This window comes from Ursus americanus, chromosome X (genome assembly GCF_024610735.1).
Source record: "Ursus americanus isolate L20-20 chromosome X, mUrsAme1.1.p, whole genome shotgun sequence".
Lineage (NCBI taxonomy): Eukaryota > Metazoa > Chordata > Mammalia > Carnivora > Ursidae > Ursus > Ursus americanus.
Window position 1 is genome coordinate 105,276,261 of NC_142164.1, and position 15,867 is coordinate 105,292,127.

At 47.3% G+C, this 15,867-nt stretch overlaps 1 protein-coding gene across 1 annotated transcript in view; it reads right to left on the reverse strand.

The window, feature by feature from the left end:
* SMS (spermine synthase) overlaps positions 1 to 3,484 on the reverse strand; it is a 46,755-nt gene extending 43,271 nt beyond the window's left edge. Inside the window, exon 1 of the mRNA XM_087860027.1 lies at positions 3,244 to 3,484. Within this exon, the coding sequence (XP_087716153.1) occupies positions 3,244 to 3,292 (49 nt within the window). The 5' untranslated portion in view covers positions 3,293 to 3,484. The remainder of the gene's footprint in view (positions 1 to 3,243) is intronic.
* Between the last annotated feature and the right edge of the window lie 12,383 nt (positions 3,485 to 15,867).

Sequence of the window (15,867 nt, forward strand, 5' to 3'; positions counted from 1 at the left end):
CACTCCCCTCTGGCTCCCCACCCGCTTGCTGCCTAGCGTATATGACTAGGAACAAATCATGTGTCCTCCACCAGCCCAGAGATACGCAAACCATACAAACATGGGACATGTTTATTCTTGCTAGCCTCCGCTGAGAAATCGACAAAATGTTTTCTGGATTCAAGAGTGCTCGAATCCAATACGTCACTTACAAGATGACCAAAAATGAGGTTTTGTTTTTTTTAGCAAAAATTAAAATTTCCTGAGTTATGTCATCAGCCACAAACTAAACAGGCACGACCAGGCCCAACCTATAATTGCCCTTAGTGGCCCAGTGGCTGCTGGGTACTAGCTGGCTTGCACTGGTAACTACATTATATGGAATCGCAACATAACTAAGTGGTTCAAGTTTAATTCCATTAAAATCACATCATGGAACTGGAGCATTAGGAAGGATTACTGACAAATGGGAAAAAGAACATGAATCCAGGCTCCACAGGCATTTGACTCACCCTTGAGTCACATCCAGTACTCACCATGCCAAGACTAATGCCTTTTGACTCATTATTATCAATTAAAATAAATGTTTTTAGAGACCTCACACACAGGTGGTAGATTTCTTACCAAGTGCCCCTAAATGAAAATTAGATGTAGACACCTGACAGCAAGGGTGACATGTCTCCCCCAAATTAAGTGATGGGGGAACATAGTAAGAATCAGAGTTCTCGGGGCACCTGTGTGGCTCAGTCGTTTAAGCCTCTGCCTTTGGCTCAGGTCATGATCCCAGGGGCCCTGGGGCCCTGGGATCAAGTCCCGGACTGGGCCCCCTGCTCAGCGGTGAGCGTGCTTCTCCCTCTACCCTTCCCCCCTGCTCCTGATCTCTCTCTCTCACGCTCTCTCTCAAATGAGTAAATAAAATCATTAAAAAATGTTTTTAAAAAAAGATTAACAGGCTGAGAATTAAGGATAATTGGCTGGAAATTTTTTTTTTAATTTTCTCCTTCCCCTACTAAATTATTTAGATGCCACTTCCACACCTTGCCAGCTGAGAACCTTCCAGTTTCTCCTGCTCCCCTCTAAACTGTGCGTCTAGGGTCCTCGCCCTCTAGCCACTGTCAGCCCCAAGTGTTATAAAGTTCTCTTGCTTGGGGCACAAGGCTGGCTCAGTCTGGAGAGCATGTGACTCTTGATCTCTGGGTCGTGGGTTCAAGCCCCGAGCGGGGTACAGAGATTACTTAATTAAAAAAAAATTAGGGGCACCTGGGTGGCTCAGTTGGTTAAGTGTCTGCCTTCGGCTCAGGGCGTGATCCCGGCGTTATGGGATCGAGCCCCACATCAGGCTCCTCCGCTATGAGCCTGCTTCTTCCTCTCCCACTCCCCGTTTGTGTTCCCTCTCTCGATGGCTGTCTCTATCTCTGTCGAATAAATAAATAAAATCTTTTTAAAAAATTAAAAAAAATAAAGTTCTCTTGCTTCTTCTTCATAGAGTGAAGGTTCCCCCACACTTTGATAGCAGAACACAGAAGCCGATTGTGAGCCATCCTTTCAACACACCACACTTGAATTAAGCTGAAAGCTGTTTCAGGCTTCAGGCACCGACACAGACTGAGATAAGTGCCAGAATCTTCCAGCCTCATCCTGAGATTACCCTCCTTAGAGCCTAGAAAACCCATGTTCAGTAAGTACAGGTCAATGCTTCCAACAAGGGACACTTCCTAGACTCACCTCTTAGCAGCTGGGTGCCTGAACCACTAGTTTTTCCTAAATTCAGTATGCAAGAACCCTCCCTAACCACTAATCCCTGAAGTTGGCAGGGTAATTACTCAACAAAACCTTAGCCATCTCACACCCAACACTAGCTGCACGCCCCAATCACCATTTTATCTCCTGACTCTCCCAGTCATCTCCCTTCTCTATCCTCAACCAAGAAATGTAGGAACTAAAAAATGCTTTTTCTCAAGTCACTTCCCAACCACCAAATACACTGACATTACTTAAGAACCTTGTAGTTTTTCAGGACAACTCCCTTAAAATTACGCCCTATGAAGTGTGCACCGTCCTTCCATTTTTTTTTTTTAACGACGGGGAGGATAATAGGTTGAGACCTAAGGCCAAAGTCCCATGCAGAGCCAATCAAGAAAGACAAGATGCATACCTAGGTCTTGTTTCAAATCCTCAAAGTTGTGTTTTGTTTTGTTTTAATTAAATCTTTGCCTTCGGAGAGCCTTTAAGCTTGGGGGAGAAAATGCACAATGAGTTTTCAGAATTTCAAAAAAGGAGAAGAGAAAAAGAGAAAGTGAGAAAGTCAAGGTTTTAAGTGGGAACAGAAAAGGTTGCCCTATCCAACTCGAGGAAAACGGTGAAAACGCGAGACATGGATGAGACGCTCCAAGTGGGATGTACGGGAAGCGCAGATTCAAGTCTGCAGCACTTACAGGTTTAAAAGCCACCAGAAAAAAAGGCTGGCAGTCGTACCCCCTCCCCCCCCCCACGTTAGAAACACCCAGAGTAAAGCATGCAAAATACCCTTCCGCTTCGTAATTCCTGCACACAGTTCCGACATTCAGCCCACCTTTCTGGACGGCTGTGTTCCAAGCCTCCACGATTCGGGGAGTTATAGTTCCCGCGCCCAGAGCTCACCCCCCCTCCCGTAATCGTTTCCTTTCCCGTCCCCCGTCTCTTTCCGCGGGACCCGTCTCCTACGCAGTCGGCTGAGAATTCTGCAAGCGCGGCGCGGTCCTGCCCCAACCCCGGCTCCCACGAGGGGAGCCCCCGCGCCACGGTGGAGGGAATTTACCCGCCTCCGAGAACAGGAAAAGGTCACGCGGGCGGCCCCGCGCGGCGCACGCCCCCCGCCCCTGCATCCCAAGGGGGGCCCGTGGACGTGGGGTGTTCCTCCCGAGACGCGCGGCGCGAAGGGGACCCTCGCAGGGGCGGCCACGCCCGCTCGGGGCGCGGGTGGGCGACCCGGGCCTCGAAGGGCGGCGCCGCCGGCGGAGGGCTGGGGCGGGGGGGGTAAGCGGCCCCTCCAGGCCCCGCGCTGCGGCGGGGACCGACCGCGGCGGGAGCTGGAGCGCGGCCTCCGCTCCGGCCGCCGGTGCACGCGGCCCCGCAGCGCGCTCGGCGCGGCAGCCGGAGAGACGCTGGGGCCGCGCGGGCCGTCTGCATTGTTCGGCCCGCGGCGCGCGCCCCGCCCGGTCCCCGCTGGCCCCAGCCCGGCGGGCGGCGCGGGCGGCCGGGCAGGTGGCGGCCGCGCGCCCTCACCTCTGGCGCCGAGCTTGAAGTCGAGCGTGCTGTGCCGTGCTGCTGCCATAGTGAGGCGAGGCCCTGTGCCATGCCTGGGGGAGGCGGCCGCGGGAGACTGGGGGGCCGCACGGCGTGTCGGGCTGCGGCCGGCGGGTAGTGAGCCGCGCCGGGGAGGCCGAGGGTAGGAGGTGGGAGGGACCGCCGGGAGCGATCCGGGGCGCGGGGGCGGGGTCGGGCCCGCCTCCAGGAGGGAGGAAGCGAGGACGCCCGCAGCCCCGAACTTAGAGCGCAGGGTGTGGGGCCTCGCTAATGTAATGGTGGAAACGTGGGCGCCGTGCTCCCCGGCGTGCGTCACCAATGGCCGCTCCCGCGCCGACGATCGGGCGGGCGCTCCCGCCATCCGTTAGGTCACCTTAGGTTTAAACAGCGCAGCACGACTTCCGGGGGACCCACCCCCTACACATCCCCAGACCATCCCCCAAGCCTGGGCCCCTCTTATTTCCTGGCCAAGTCAAGAAAATCAAATGCTAGGATCCACCCTGTAGTCTAAAAGTACTCCCGCCTTTTCCTTAACTCTTCAAATGCTACAGTTAAACGCATTAGAATTATTGCCATTATTATGAGCAAGGGTCAGCTTGCATTTCGGGACCAAATAAAAACCTCGTAGGTATTTAAGTTACCTACGTTTGCATGAGAAATGGGAATGGCGGAGAAGCAAGTCAGAGGATAAGGTTCTTAATGTTTTTTTGGGAAATTAGATTCCAGGGTTGCTCCTCCATTACTGATGCCCCTGTTCGAGGCAGTGAACCATTCCGCTGAGGGCTTCTCTTTGACTTTGGGCTTATGGCTGGTATTCAACACGATGTGGCAAAGGAGAGAACATCAGTGCGCCCTAAAGCCCTCCTTTATTCCACTGACAGTATCACTAGGCAAATGCTTCCATCATCCCATCAGTCTTCTGTGCAGTCTCTCAGCGTCCGGAAGCTCCACAGGAACTGCTGTAATGGCCGGACAAAGTTTAAATCCGTGAACTTCTGTAACCTCATAAAAGCATGAAGAACCTAGATATTCAACTCTCCTCTCCCAAGAGCAGTCCCTAGTGGCTGTTTTCCTGAGTCCTTCACCTTCCCACAAGAACTGGGCAGTATCTTCACAAGTGTCCTTTAACAGACAACACTGTTAAGAACCGGGATCTCCTTTTAAGCACTTGCGTTTATCTTTTCCTACCCACAGCCACCTGGTTGTTGCTCTGTGTGTTTTCCTTTCTTCTGGGATCCCAGATTCTCAATTTCACGAGCTGTTCTGTTATCTCAGCCTTCAGTCTCTGTACCTTAGACTGCAGCTCCGGCTTTGGTCCTTGGACATTCTCCAGTTCTTGCCACTCTTCTGGAGTCAGTCAGGGGGACACAGTTGTCTCTTGTCATGCTACATGGACAGCAGGACTCCAAAGGTCTCAAGTGTACCTCTTGTCACACAGTCGTAGGGTGGGCCTCTAGGGCATGTAACCTGCGCATTGGCACAGGGCCTCGAGTTCAGAATGGCCCTGAACTTGGTTTCTCCGCTCTCACTTTCTTGAAATTCTTAACAATTTTGAACAAGGGACCCCGGGTTTTCATTTTGCACTGAGCCTGCAAATGATGTAGCCAGTCCTGCTCAGCAGCCTGTAGCCTGCAGCGCAGGCAGCAGCGGCCGGCAAAAGTGCTTCCCCTTACTTCTGCAAAGTGGAAAATAGAGGTGAAATTCCTTGCGATGCTTTGCCATTAGCTAATCAGATAGCCGTAACAAAAGTGGAATTTAACAAAAATGCTTCATGACGTCAGCACAACATCAGAGATAAATGGGCCTTGACATGGAGCCCACATTGTTGAGGTAATTTTAGGAGTTATTGTAATGATGTTCACAGTGTCATGCATTACCTACCAATGACAGAATCCTGGCAAAATTGTTAAAGGTATGTCATGGACAGGAACCAAGGTCTTGAGGCCTCTTTAAACACCTCCAACTGGGCTATGAGTACCTATTTGGATTCTGGAATGTGTTCTCATTGTTTGGGTTTTATAATCCAGGCCCCTGGCTTCAGGGCCTGTTACAGGATGAATAATCATTTTGTTTGTGGGAATTGCTTGTGTTACAGTTGACCAGTGTATCCTGTGCAGCTTTTGTCACACAAGATAATTCAGCAACCTATCCAGCAACCGAAACGCAGGAGAAATTGACCCAACTACAGCCTGCACTCTTGAAACAACCTCCTAGTCAACAGAATCTTGGCAATGGTGAAAATGTGGATATTCATGGATTCACATCCTCTGGCCTGACCTTGTCTGCTCTGGCCAAAAATGAGGCCTGAGACAGAAAAGCAGCCCCTGCCATTCGGGAGCGGGCTGGGCAGTCTCCCCCAGTGAACAAAAAATTCCCCAGGACACCAACAGACAAGGCCACTCTGTGACCAGGATGGGACAAGGCAAAAACAAGACCACTCTGTAATCCTGTCTGAACACGGAGAACAAGTGAACCTTGTCCAAATCACAAACATCCCCACACATCCCCACATCCTGGCTAACAGGAGTGACTGCTGCTTCGTTACCAATCACAGCCTTTGTCTGCTCTTCCCTGCTTCTAGATAAGATTTATGAGGACCCCCCCCCCATCATGGAATTACCTCGCTTCCGGCCAGCACTGATCCAGAGCAACACCCAGCTTCCTTAAATGCTCCGCTAAAGCCCCTGCCACAGGCCCAGTCCTCTGTGTGGTCCTGTCCCCCCCATCGGGGCTTGTTCTGCCCCAGGTGTATTCCTCGAGGCGTGGGAGGGGTGGTGGCTGGAGGGTGGTAACAATAGTGACAATAACCTGAAGTCAATGCTTGGAGTGAAAAACCACAGGTGATCCTCTACAGCAAAATGCTACCTATGTTAGGTGTTACTCTTATCCAAAACTCACCTTCACATGGGCCCACCTGTTTCTCTGCAGTCAGGCCAACTCCTACATCAGCAACAGAGTTTTTATAAATTCAGAGGAATAGGGGCACCCAGGTGACTCTTCATTTCGGCTCAGGTCATGATCTCAGGGACTTGGGATTGAGCCCCACGTCGGGCTCTGCATTCAGTGTGGAGTCTGCTTATCCCTCTCCCTCTCCTCCCCCCCCTCCCCGCCATGCCTGGCTTGCTCTCTCTCTCTCTCTCCAAAATAGATAAATAAAAATCTTTATAAACTCAGAGGAATAGCCACACTGTCTGTCCAGCTCAGTTAGCAACAGTAACTACCTAGTGGAAAGAAGGAAGTGGAAAATGGAAAAAGGCTGTCTGTTCGAGAGGGGAAGGTGGTGGTAGGGAAGCAAGGCGCTAACTGGAAACCTCCCCAGAGTGTAAGAACCCAGAGGCCACTGACGGTGCTACTGTTCCAAACCTTCCTTGTGAAGGGAGGTGGGGGCGGGGTGGGGACCAGCAGCCCTTAGCACCTGCACCTGCCATTAAAGCCAGTAGCCTTTTGTTTTACTGTTTTGTTTTTTCTGTTTTCAGCAGTTCACTTGGGACCCTTGGAGACACTCCGCCTCCCTGCCCCCTGCGTGCAGCTGTGGTGAAATCACTTCCTCTCTTAGAAAAAAACAAAAACAAAAAAAAAAAACCAAAAACCTGGCCTTAGCTATTAGGATTGGAATGGCTGACAGAAATCTGTATCACTCCCCTGCCATTTTTCAGATAAATGTGCGCCTGGCTCAGTAAGTTAAACATGATTTGAATTTCTGATTAAAAAGGCTGTGTAACTGAGAGCATCCTGGAATCTTTGACACAGTATTCTCAACTTTGCTTGTGGAGTGGAATCACCTTGGGAGCTTTAAATCCTGCTGCCAGGGGTGCAGCCCTAACATTGGGATTGTTACAAAAAATAAAAACCCAGGAGATTCCAATGTAAAACCAGGTGTGCCACTGCAAAGCCAAAAAGCAGCGTGAAGCACGAGAGATACAACTCCACACCCACAAGGCTAGCTCTGATATAAGTAAATAGATTTTGAAAGCCAGAAAATAACAAGTGTCAGCAAGGATGTGGAGAAATTGCTAGTGGAAATGTAAAATGGTGCAGCCACTCTGGAAAACAGTTTGGCGATTCCTCAAAAACTTAGTTACCATATGACCCAGCAATTCCACTCGTGGGTACATACCTCAAAGAATGGAAAACAGGTGTCCAAAAAAAAAAAAAAAACTTGTACACAATTGTATTTACAGTCGCCCAAAAGTAGGGACAACCAAATTTCCATTGATCAATGAGTGGATAAACAAAAGATTATCCAGCCATAAAAAGAAATGAAGTACTGACTCATGCTCCAACGTAAAGGAACCTCAGACACAGTAGGCTGAGTGCGAGAGGCCAGACAAAGGACAAATATTGTATGATTCCACTTGAAATGTCTAGCACAGGCAACTCCATAGAGCTAGAAATCAGGTTAATGTTTGAGTGGAGGTGTGACTGATTAATAGGTATGGGGTTTCCTTTTGGGGTGATGCAGCATCTTGGAATTAGATGCAAGTGGTGGTTGCCCAACAATGTAAATGTTCTAAGTGCCAGTAAGTTTTTCACTGGAAGATAGCTAATTCTATGTTATGTAAATTTTACCTCAATTTAAAAAAAAAAGACTTGTAGCTGAACCAAGTTTGTAAGGTAACGCTAAACAGAAATTTTTTTTAAAAAAATCTTATTTTTATTTATTTAAGAGAAAGAGATGGCAAGAGACAGCACAAGTGGGGAGGAGAGGGAGAAGCAAGCTCCCCACCCGACACGGGGCTCCATCCCAGGACCCTGGGATCATGATCTGAGCCGAAGGCAAATGCTCAACCGACTGAGCCACCCAGCCGCCCCTATGCAGATATTTAAAAAAATTTTTTTATAAGTAGGCTCCATGCTCAATGTGGGGCTCCAACTCAAGACCCGAAGGTCAAGAGTCGCCAACTCTCCAGACTGAGCCAGCCAGTCTCCCCTGCTGTAAAGGAATTTTTAAGTGAACTTCATTACCTGAAGCATATTTCAAGTACATGCCCGATCAGATGGAGTTGAAGTGATGTGTTTATAAAAAAGAGCAAAATTGAAGGCTGCTAGGAAACCATCCCCGTGGTTGTGGTTTTCCCAGAGAAAAGCATTCTTCAGCCTCAAATGCTAACTTACTTAATCCTTACAATAGCCCTAAGAAGTAGGGGCAATTCTCCCTATTTTACAAACAAGTTAACTGAGGCACGAAGAGATTCAAGGGCTAGAAAATGGTAAAGCCAAGACTAGAAGCCAGACAGGTGTCTCCAGAGTTGGGCTGTTCACGCCTTCATGGTACTGCCTCTGATTGCCCTGCCTGCTGGCTCGAGGTTTCCGCGCTTTCTTACAGCTCCCCAAAGCCAAGGTCTATGAGTCTGCCTGCCTCCCAGCAGCAGGTGCCACCTCCCCATCAGGGTGTGTATGTAATTGAGAGGGTGTTCTGCCTCTCTGGAGCTAGTGCCTATCTCCACCAGACAACGTCTGGGGTGAATTCCTAGCCCACCTCCTACTAGCTATGTGACAGTCAGCATGCATCGAGTTCTCTGTGTCTCCTTCCCTACCTCTGTAAAATGAGCTAATAATAGTACCCACCTGGTAGAGCTGTTGTGAAAATTAAATGAGTAAATATATGACAAGCACAGAGGGCAATATCTGACACATGACAAGTATTCAGTAAATGGTAGGTAGCAGTGATGAGGAGGATGTTGATATCATTATATTTTTTTAAGATTTTATTTATTTATTTGACACAGAGAGAGAGAGAGAGTGTGTGCACAAGCAGGGAGAGCGGAAGAGCGAGAAGCAGGCTGAGCAGGGAGCCCGATGTGGGGCTCAATCCCAGGACCCTGGGATCATGATCTGAGCCAAAGGTAGTCACTTAACCACCTGAGCCACCCAGGCGCCCCTGTTGATATCATTATTATGGCACGGTCTACTTTTGGCACCATGCTCCTTCGGGACGTCTGATTTTTCACCTCTATGCTCCCAGTGCCTGGCACGGTGCCTGCACACAGTAGGCCTTCAACATCTGTGTCTCTGAAATGAACTGAGGAACAGAACTTCATGCTTGACACCCGAAAGGACTCCCAACAGAGACCAGGCTCTCCGAGTTCAGATGCTGGAGAAGGGAGATGAGGATGACAGACAACCCGTGCGATTTTCCCACCCTGTTCCCCATCATTTGACTCATATTCCCAACCCCCAGCATGCCAGGCAGCCCACAGCCCATTCAGGAGCCTCCAAATGTTTGTTGGTAGAACTCTCTGAATAATTATTTAAGAAAAGTAAATGACACAGTATGTTTTCCTCAAGAGATTTCAAGCCAGCATTCTGGGTGTCAGCCATAATCCTTATTTATGTCCCTGCTGACCCTTTTATTTTTTATTTATTCATTTATTTTTAATTAATTAATTATTAAATTTTTAAAGATTTTATCTATTTATTTGACAGAGAGAGAGCGAGCACAAGCAAGGGGAGCAGCAGGCAGAGAGGGAGAGAAGCAGACTCCCCACGGAGCAGGTAGCCTGATGTGGGGGACCCTGGGATCATGACCTGAGCAGAAAGTGGACACTTAACTGACCAAGCCACCCACGCACCCCTTTTTATTTATTTTTTAAACACATCCTTTTTTCTTTTTTTAAAGATTTTATTTATTTGAGAGAGAGAGCAAGAGAGCAGAAGTAGGGGAGCAGCAGAGGGAGAGGGAGAAGCAATCTCCCCCCACCCCTGATGCGGGGCTCAATCCCAGGACCCCAGGATCATGACCTGAACCACAGGCAGACACTTAAGCCACTGAGCCACCCAAGCGCCCCTCTGCTGACCTTTTTAGAACTAGCATGTAGAACACAAAGACACAGTTACTTCTTGCTGTCACCCTGCAACCACTTTCTTGACCCCCGGAGACTCACCGTGCCCTGAGATGTGTCCAAACACCCCCAGAGGGTTCCTCCAATTTGAGAAAGCCTGGCTTAGAGGGAAGACTGCCAACCCAAGGCTCTGTCACACAGCCCCAAGAAGACACACTGGGCCAGCCTTTTTAAGAGAACCTCCACGAGAGGGGCACCTGACTGGCTCAGTTGGAAGAGCTTGTGACTCTTGATCTGGGGGTTATGAGTTTGAGCCCCATGCTGGGAGTAGAGATGACTTAAGTAAAAAAAAAGAGAGAGAGAGAGAGACAAAGAGAGAGAAAACCTCCACTTGACTCCAAGCCCCGACGTGAAATGCTGTCCAACCCATTCCATTTCCTCCTTTTCTCTCACTTCCAGCAAAAAACGGCATCAGCGGGAGGGGAGACTTAATTATTGCAATGCATTACTTAAATGCCTATGCCCAAATAATGACATAATCAAAAGTATTACCAAAGAAAATAATAGAGTGTATTTGGGTCCAAAAAGGAAAGCCTGGCTTCTTGTCTGAACACAGCATCTGCTACAGCTGTACTTGAAGATGTGACTAAATGTTCAACTATTACTGCTACTTAAATATATATTTTTCTGTAAGAATGATTCCTTAGTGCCTAAAGTCCCTAGAGAGGCAGTTCATGGAATAGTTAGGGTCAGGGCCTTTGTCAGCCAGCCCGGATCCTAACCTTGATTCTTCCACTAGCTTGCAGGTGACCTTTGACAAATGCTCTCATCTTTCTGTGAAGTGCACATGGTAACAGCACCTCTTTCATATACAGTTGTGCTGAGCATTAAGTGAATTCATAGAAGTACGGCACTTAGAACAGTGCCTACTGTGTAAAAAGCCCCATAGAAGGATTAGTTACTAATTACTAATGAGCTAAGAGTAACGTTTACCTGGTAGTTTCCTTTGCCCCGTCCAAATGGTGAGCGCCTGGGAATTTACAGAGCACTCCCATTCCAGCTGCCATTTGCCTGCGGCAGAGCTAAAAGATTTCCAAAGCCCACAGAGGGGCCACTTGTCTTAAAATGTATTTGATATAACTCAACAGTCAGAGGTAGTCCCAGAAGCCGATTGCAGCGGGATTGGAGTGGAGCTGCCATTTTGCAGCATGGCAGCCCCTTCCCCCCCACTTTTTTAAAGTAGCTCCATGCCCATCTTGAGCCCAGTGTGGTACTTGAACTCACAACCCTGAAACGAAGACCTGAGCAGAGATCTAGAGTCAGACGCTTAACCAACTGAGCCACCCAGGTGCCCTTGGGCTTTGCCCTTTCACCTACTGGAACTTTGGGTCTTTGTCCTCACCTGAAACACCTCTTTTGTCCAGTGGAGAAGCCCACATGTGAGCATTTGAGGCCCAGATCGAGTGCCAGCCACAGCCCGCTCACTTGCAAAACTGGGTTCCCACAGCGCAACAGTCAGCTCTCCAATGAAGAACTTTCCACCCTGCATTAGTGGCAGCATGCTAGTGTCCCTCGTACTTGACCTGTGTTTCTCTCCAACCAACACTCCTTTACTGGGACTAAAATCCAGAAAGTTTGAGTGACAAGCCCAAGGTCAGGTGCTTGGTGGTGAAATGAAGGCTCAGGGACCAGGATCCTGGTGCCCCAGTTTCCAGGCCAGGGCTCTTTTCTTTAAACTATATCACCCTTGGGGTGCCTGGGTGGTTCAGTGGGTTTAGCATCTGCCTTTGGCTCAGGTCGTGATCCCAGAGTCCTGGGATCTTCCTCTCCCTCTGCCTCTGTCTTCCTCCTGCTTGTGCTCTCCCTCTCTCTCTGTCAAGTAAATAAAATCTTTAAGAAAAAATAAAATCAAATTAAAATACTCTTAAAAAAAAAAACAAAAAAATAAACTTTATTGCTCTTATGTCCAACTTCCATTATTGAATGTTGTTCACTATGGGCCACAGTATTCATAAAATATGTCGTTTCTAATCCTTCCAATCCAGCAAAATTTATTCCCTGTTTAAAGACATAGTGGGGCGCCTGGCTGGCTCAGTCAGTAGAGCATGCAACTCTTGATCTCGGGGTTGTAAGTTCGAGCACCACGTTGGGTATAGAGATTACTTAAAAATAAAATCTTTAAAGACATAGACACTGAGGCCAAGTGACATGCTCAAGGTCACATGTCAGTCTGTGGCAGAGTGAGGTTTGGAATGTGGATCAGTCGGAGTCCAAAGTCAGGAGAATTTCTCCTCTATCATGTTGCCGTCCCTCAGTACTAAGAAATGAAAGCACCATAAAAGCACTGAATGGTTCATTTAAAATATACTCATTCTACATGCAGACAATTGTTGTTTTAAGGAAAGGGAGAAGAAAAAGAGAGATTACATTGTGGCATGCAAAGGCAAAACAATAAACATTCCTTTTCCTGTTCCTGGATCCCACTGCAGCTTCTTCAAAGCAAGTGAATTTATGCATGTTGACACAGCTCTTATTTTAAAATCTTCTTTGGCTCCGTTTTCATCTTCTTCCCCTTGGCACAACTAGTCCCATGACTCCCCTCTGTCAGGCTCTGAGAATCTACCTAAAATCCTTCTGCAGCAATTACTGTTAAGATCCACACTGCAAACGATACTTCACTCCTCCCCACTAAGCCGTAAGTTTCCTCTGCTTTCATACTATATTGCCTGGCACATCAACATGTTAATCATAAAAGTCTTGCACTTTAAGGATATACTGATATTACTATTTAAAACATAAGTTCATTGTGTCAGGAAGTTTTTTTCTTAATCTTAACTTGCATATTTTCAAAATTATTTACAAATACGTAGTTTTCTCATTTTTGTCTGAAATAGATTTTGTTTCAATCTACGTATACCAGTTGACATTAAAACTCCACAAGTAAAAATTAACATATATTATTTTAAACATGCTTCCTTTAAAAACACCAGTTTATTGCATTTTGGTTATTTGCAATTAATTAAAAATAGTTCAGAAACTTTGCATTATCATGCTTGTGCAAAAAAGAAAATTGTACTGCAATGCAAGATGTCTGCCAAATGGGAAAAATAAAGCTAAAAGAACATTCCATTGCTGTTACAAAGCAAAGGTAAGATTGATGATTGGGCCAGACTGACCTCATGTGCCTCCCACTGCGAGAAACTGAGAAGCACCCAACGTCCCATCTGTGGTCTTCTTGCCAAAAATGCATAACCTGAATCTAATCATGAAGAACCATCAGACCAGCTCAAACTAAGGGAACCTCCACAAAATGAATGGCCCATGTTCTTCAAAAAATGTCAAGGTCAAGAAATACAATGAAAAGCAGAGGAACTGTTCCAGATGAAAAGGAACTAAGAAGATATGATAATTAAATCACAACGTGTGATTCTGAATTGGATCCTGGACCAGGAAAGGAAAATAGCTATAGGAAACATTATTGGGACAAATGACCGAAGTGGAACAGGGACTGTGGATTGAACAATCGCTTTGTAGCAACGTTAAATTTCCTGACTTTGATCAGTGTACTGTGGTTGCATAACCGAATGCCCTTGTTCTTAGGAATTACACCCTGAGGCATTTTGGGTAAAGGGGCATAATGTCTCCAACTAACTCATGGTTTGGAAAAAAATTATAGATGCATGTATAAATATGTATATGCATATATACGTACAGGGAGAGAGAGGGAGACAATAAAGCCAATGGGATAAAATGTCAATGATGGTTGAAACTGGGTAAAGATAAACAAGAGCTCCTTGCACTCTTTTCGCAACTTTTCTGTGTGTGCATTTAAAATTATTATCAGGGGTGCCTGGATGGCTCAGTCAGTTGAGTCTGCTTCTGGCTCGGGTTGGTTGTCATCCCAGGGTCCTGGAATGGACCCCACGTTAGGCTCCCTGCTCAGCGGGGAGTCAGCTCCTCCTTCTCTCTCCCTCTGCCCCTCCCCCCTACTCATGCACGTGTATGCGTGTGCTCTCTCTCTCTTTCAAATAAAGTCTTTAAAATAAAACAAAATAATTACCAAATAAGATTACCAAAGGGGTGTCTGGGTGTCTCAGTTGGTTAAGCCCTGGCTCTTGGTTTCAGCTCAGGTCATGATCTCAGGTTCCTGGGATTGAGCCCCGAGTCCGGCTCCCTGCTCAGTGGGGAGTCAGCTTGAAGGTTCTCTCCCTCTTGCTCTGCCCCTCCCCCCAACTCTAAAATAAATAAATAACTCTTTAAAAAAATAAAGTTATCAAAAACAGTGAGTGCATAGAAAACATAAAAGTGTTAGAAAGAAGAAGGAAAAGGCTCCTGAAGTGTAGATGACATAACAGGGTCTAAGACGCGCTCGAATCTCTTGCTAACAGGCAATCTTGCCTTAAGGGAACAGTCTGCCTCTTAAAGTGCAGGGTTGAGGAAAACAGGAAGGTCTCCTTTTTGATACTTTCAGCCCATTGTTCACAGATTTAATAAAGATCCCCAGTAGGTTCGTGCCTTGTCCAGCCACTCTATTAGGCCTCCAGGTCTCAGCTTACCTTCACTGCCAACTTTGACACCTGCGTGACCTTAATTCAATGCCTGCCTCATCCTGGGTGGAGCTGGGCTTCTGGGTGGAAGATTTCGGCCAACGCCCTGTTGTCAGTTCCTTGATCACCTGAGCTCCAGTAATTCTGGATCCCTGGGGCGGGGTGGAGGAGGAGGCTGCTCTAGGTGCCCACCAAGGGCCACTCAGATACGTGTGCTGTCCCTGATCTCTGATCACACCAGGACCCTCAGTCCCTGGACCCCACACTATTTCTTTCTTTTTTTTTTTTTTTAAATAATGATTTTTTATTATATTATGTTAGTCACCATACAGTACATCCCCGGTTTTCGATGTAAGGCTCGATGATTCATTAGTTGTGTATATCACCCAGTGCACCATGCAATATGTGCCCTCCTTACTACCCATCACCGGTCTATCCCATTCCCCCACCCCCCTCCCCTCTGTAGCCCTCAGTTTGTTTCTCATAGTCCATAGTCTCTCATGTTTCATTCCCCCTTCTGATTACCCCCCCTTTCTTTATCCCTTTCTTCCCCTACTGATCATTCTAGTTCTTATGTTCCATAGATGAGAGAAATCATATGATAGTTGTCTTTCTCTGCTTGACTTATTTCACTAAGCATTATCTCCTCCAGTGCCGTCCATGTTGTAGCAAATGTTGAGAACTCATTCTTTCTGATAGCTGAGTAATATTCCATTGTATATATGGACCACAACTTCTTAATCCAGTCATCTGTTGCAGGGCATCTCCGCTCCTTCCACGATTTAGCTATTGTGGACCCCACACTATTTCTTGCTCCCTCTTTCACTCACCTCGTCTTCATTCCCTCCCTATGGTTGGTCCTCACATCCTCAACCCCTCAAGCCCTAGTTCTTTGTCCCTGTGCACTCCCAACACTGGATCAATCCAGCTTCTGGCCTCCTCCTGTCCTTTCCATTTGTTGCTCAGGATAACGAGGAAAACCTCACATTGGTGCTGACTGGTACACACACACATACACATGCATATGTGTAAGTGTGCGTGTGTGTGTGTTCTTCTACCCCCAACGCTGGGCTCTCACCACATGTGGCAATCTTTGTTCACTCTTTTTTGGTTCTTTTGTTACTCGATCTTTCTTTGCGCTCTTTTATACCTTTGAAACCTCTTTTTCCTGTGGCTGCTATGACTTCACTATCGTTGGGCTCCTGCTACTTCTTTGACTTGACAGCTCCTTCACTAACTTCTTCATAGGTTCCTCTCTGTTTTCTCTCTAAATG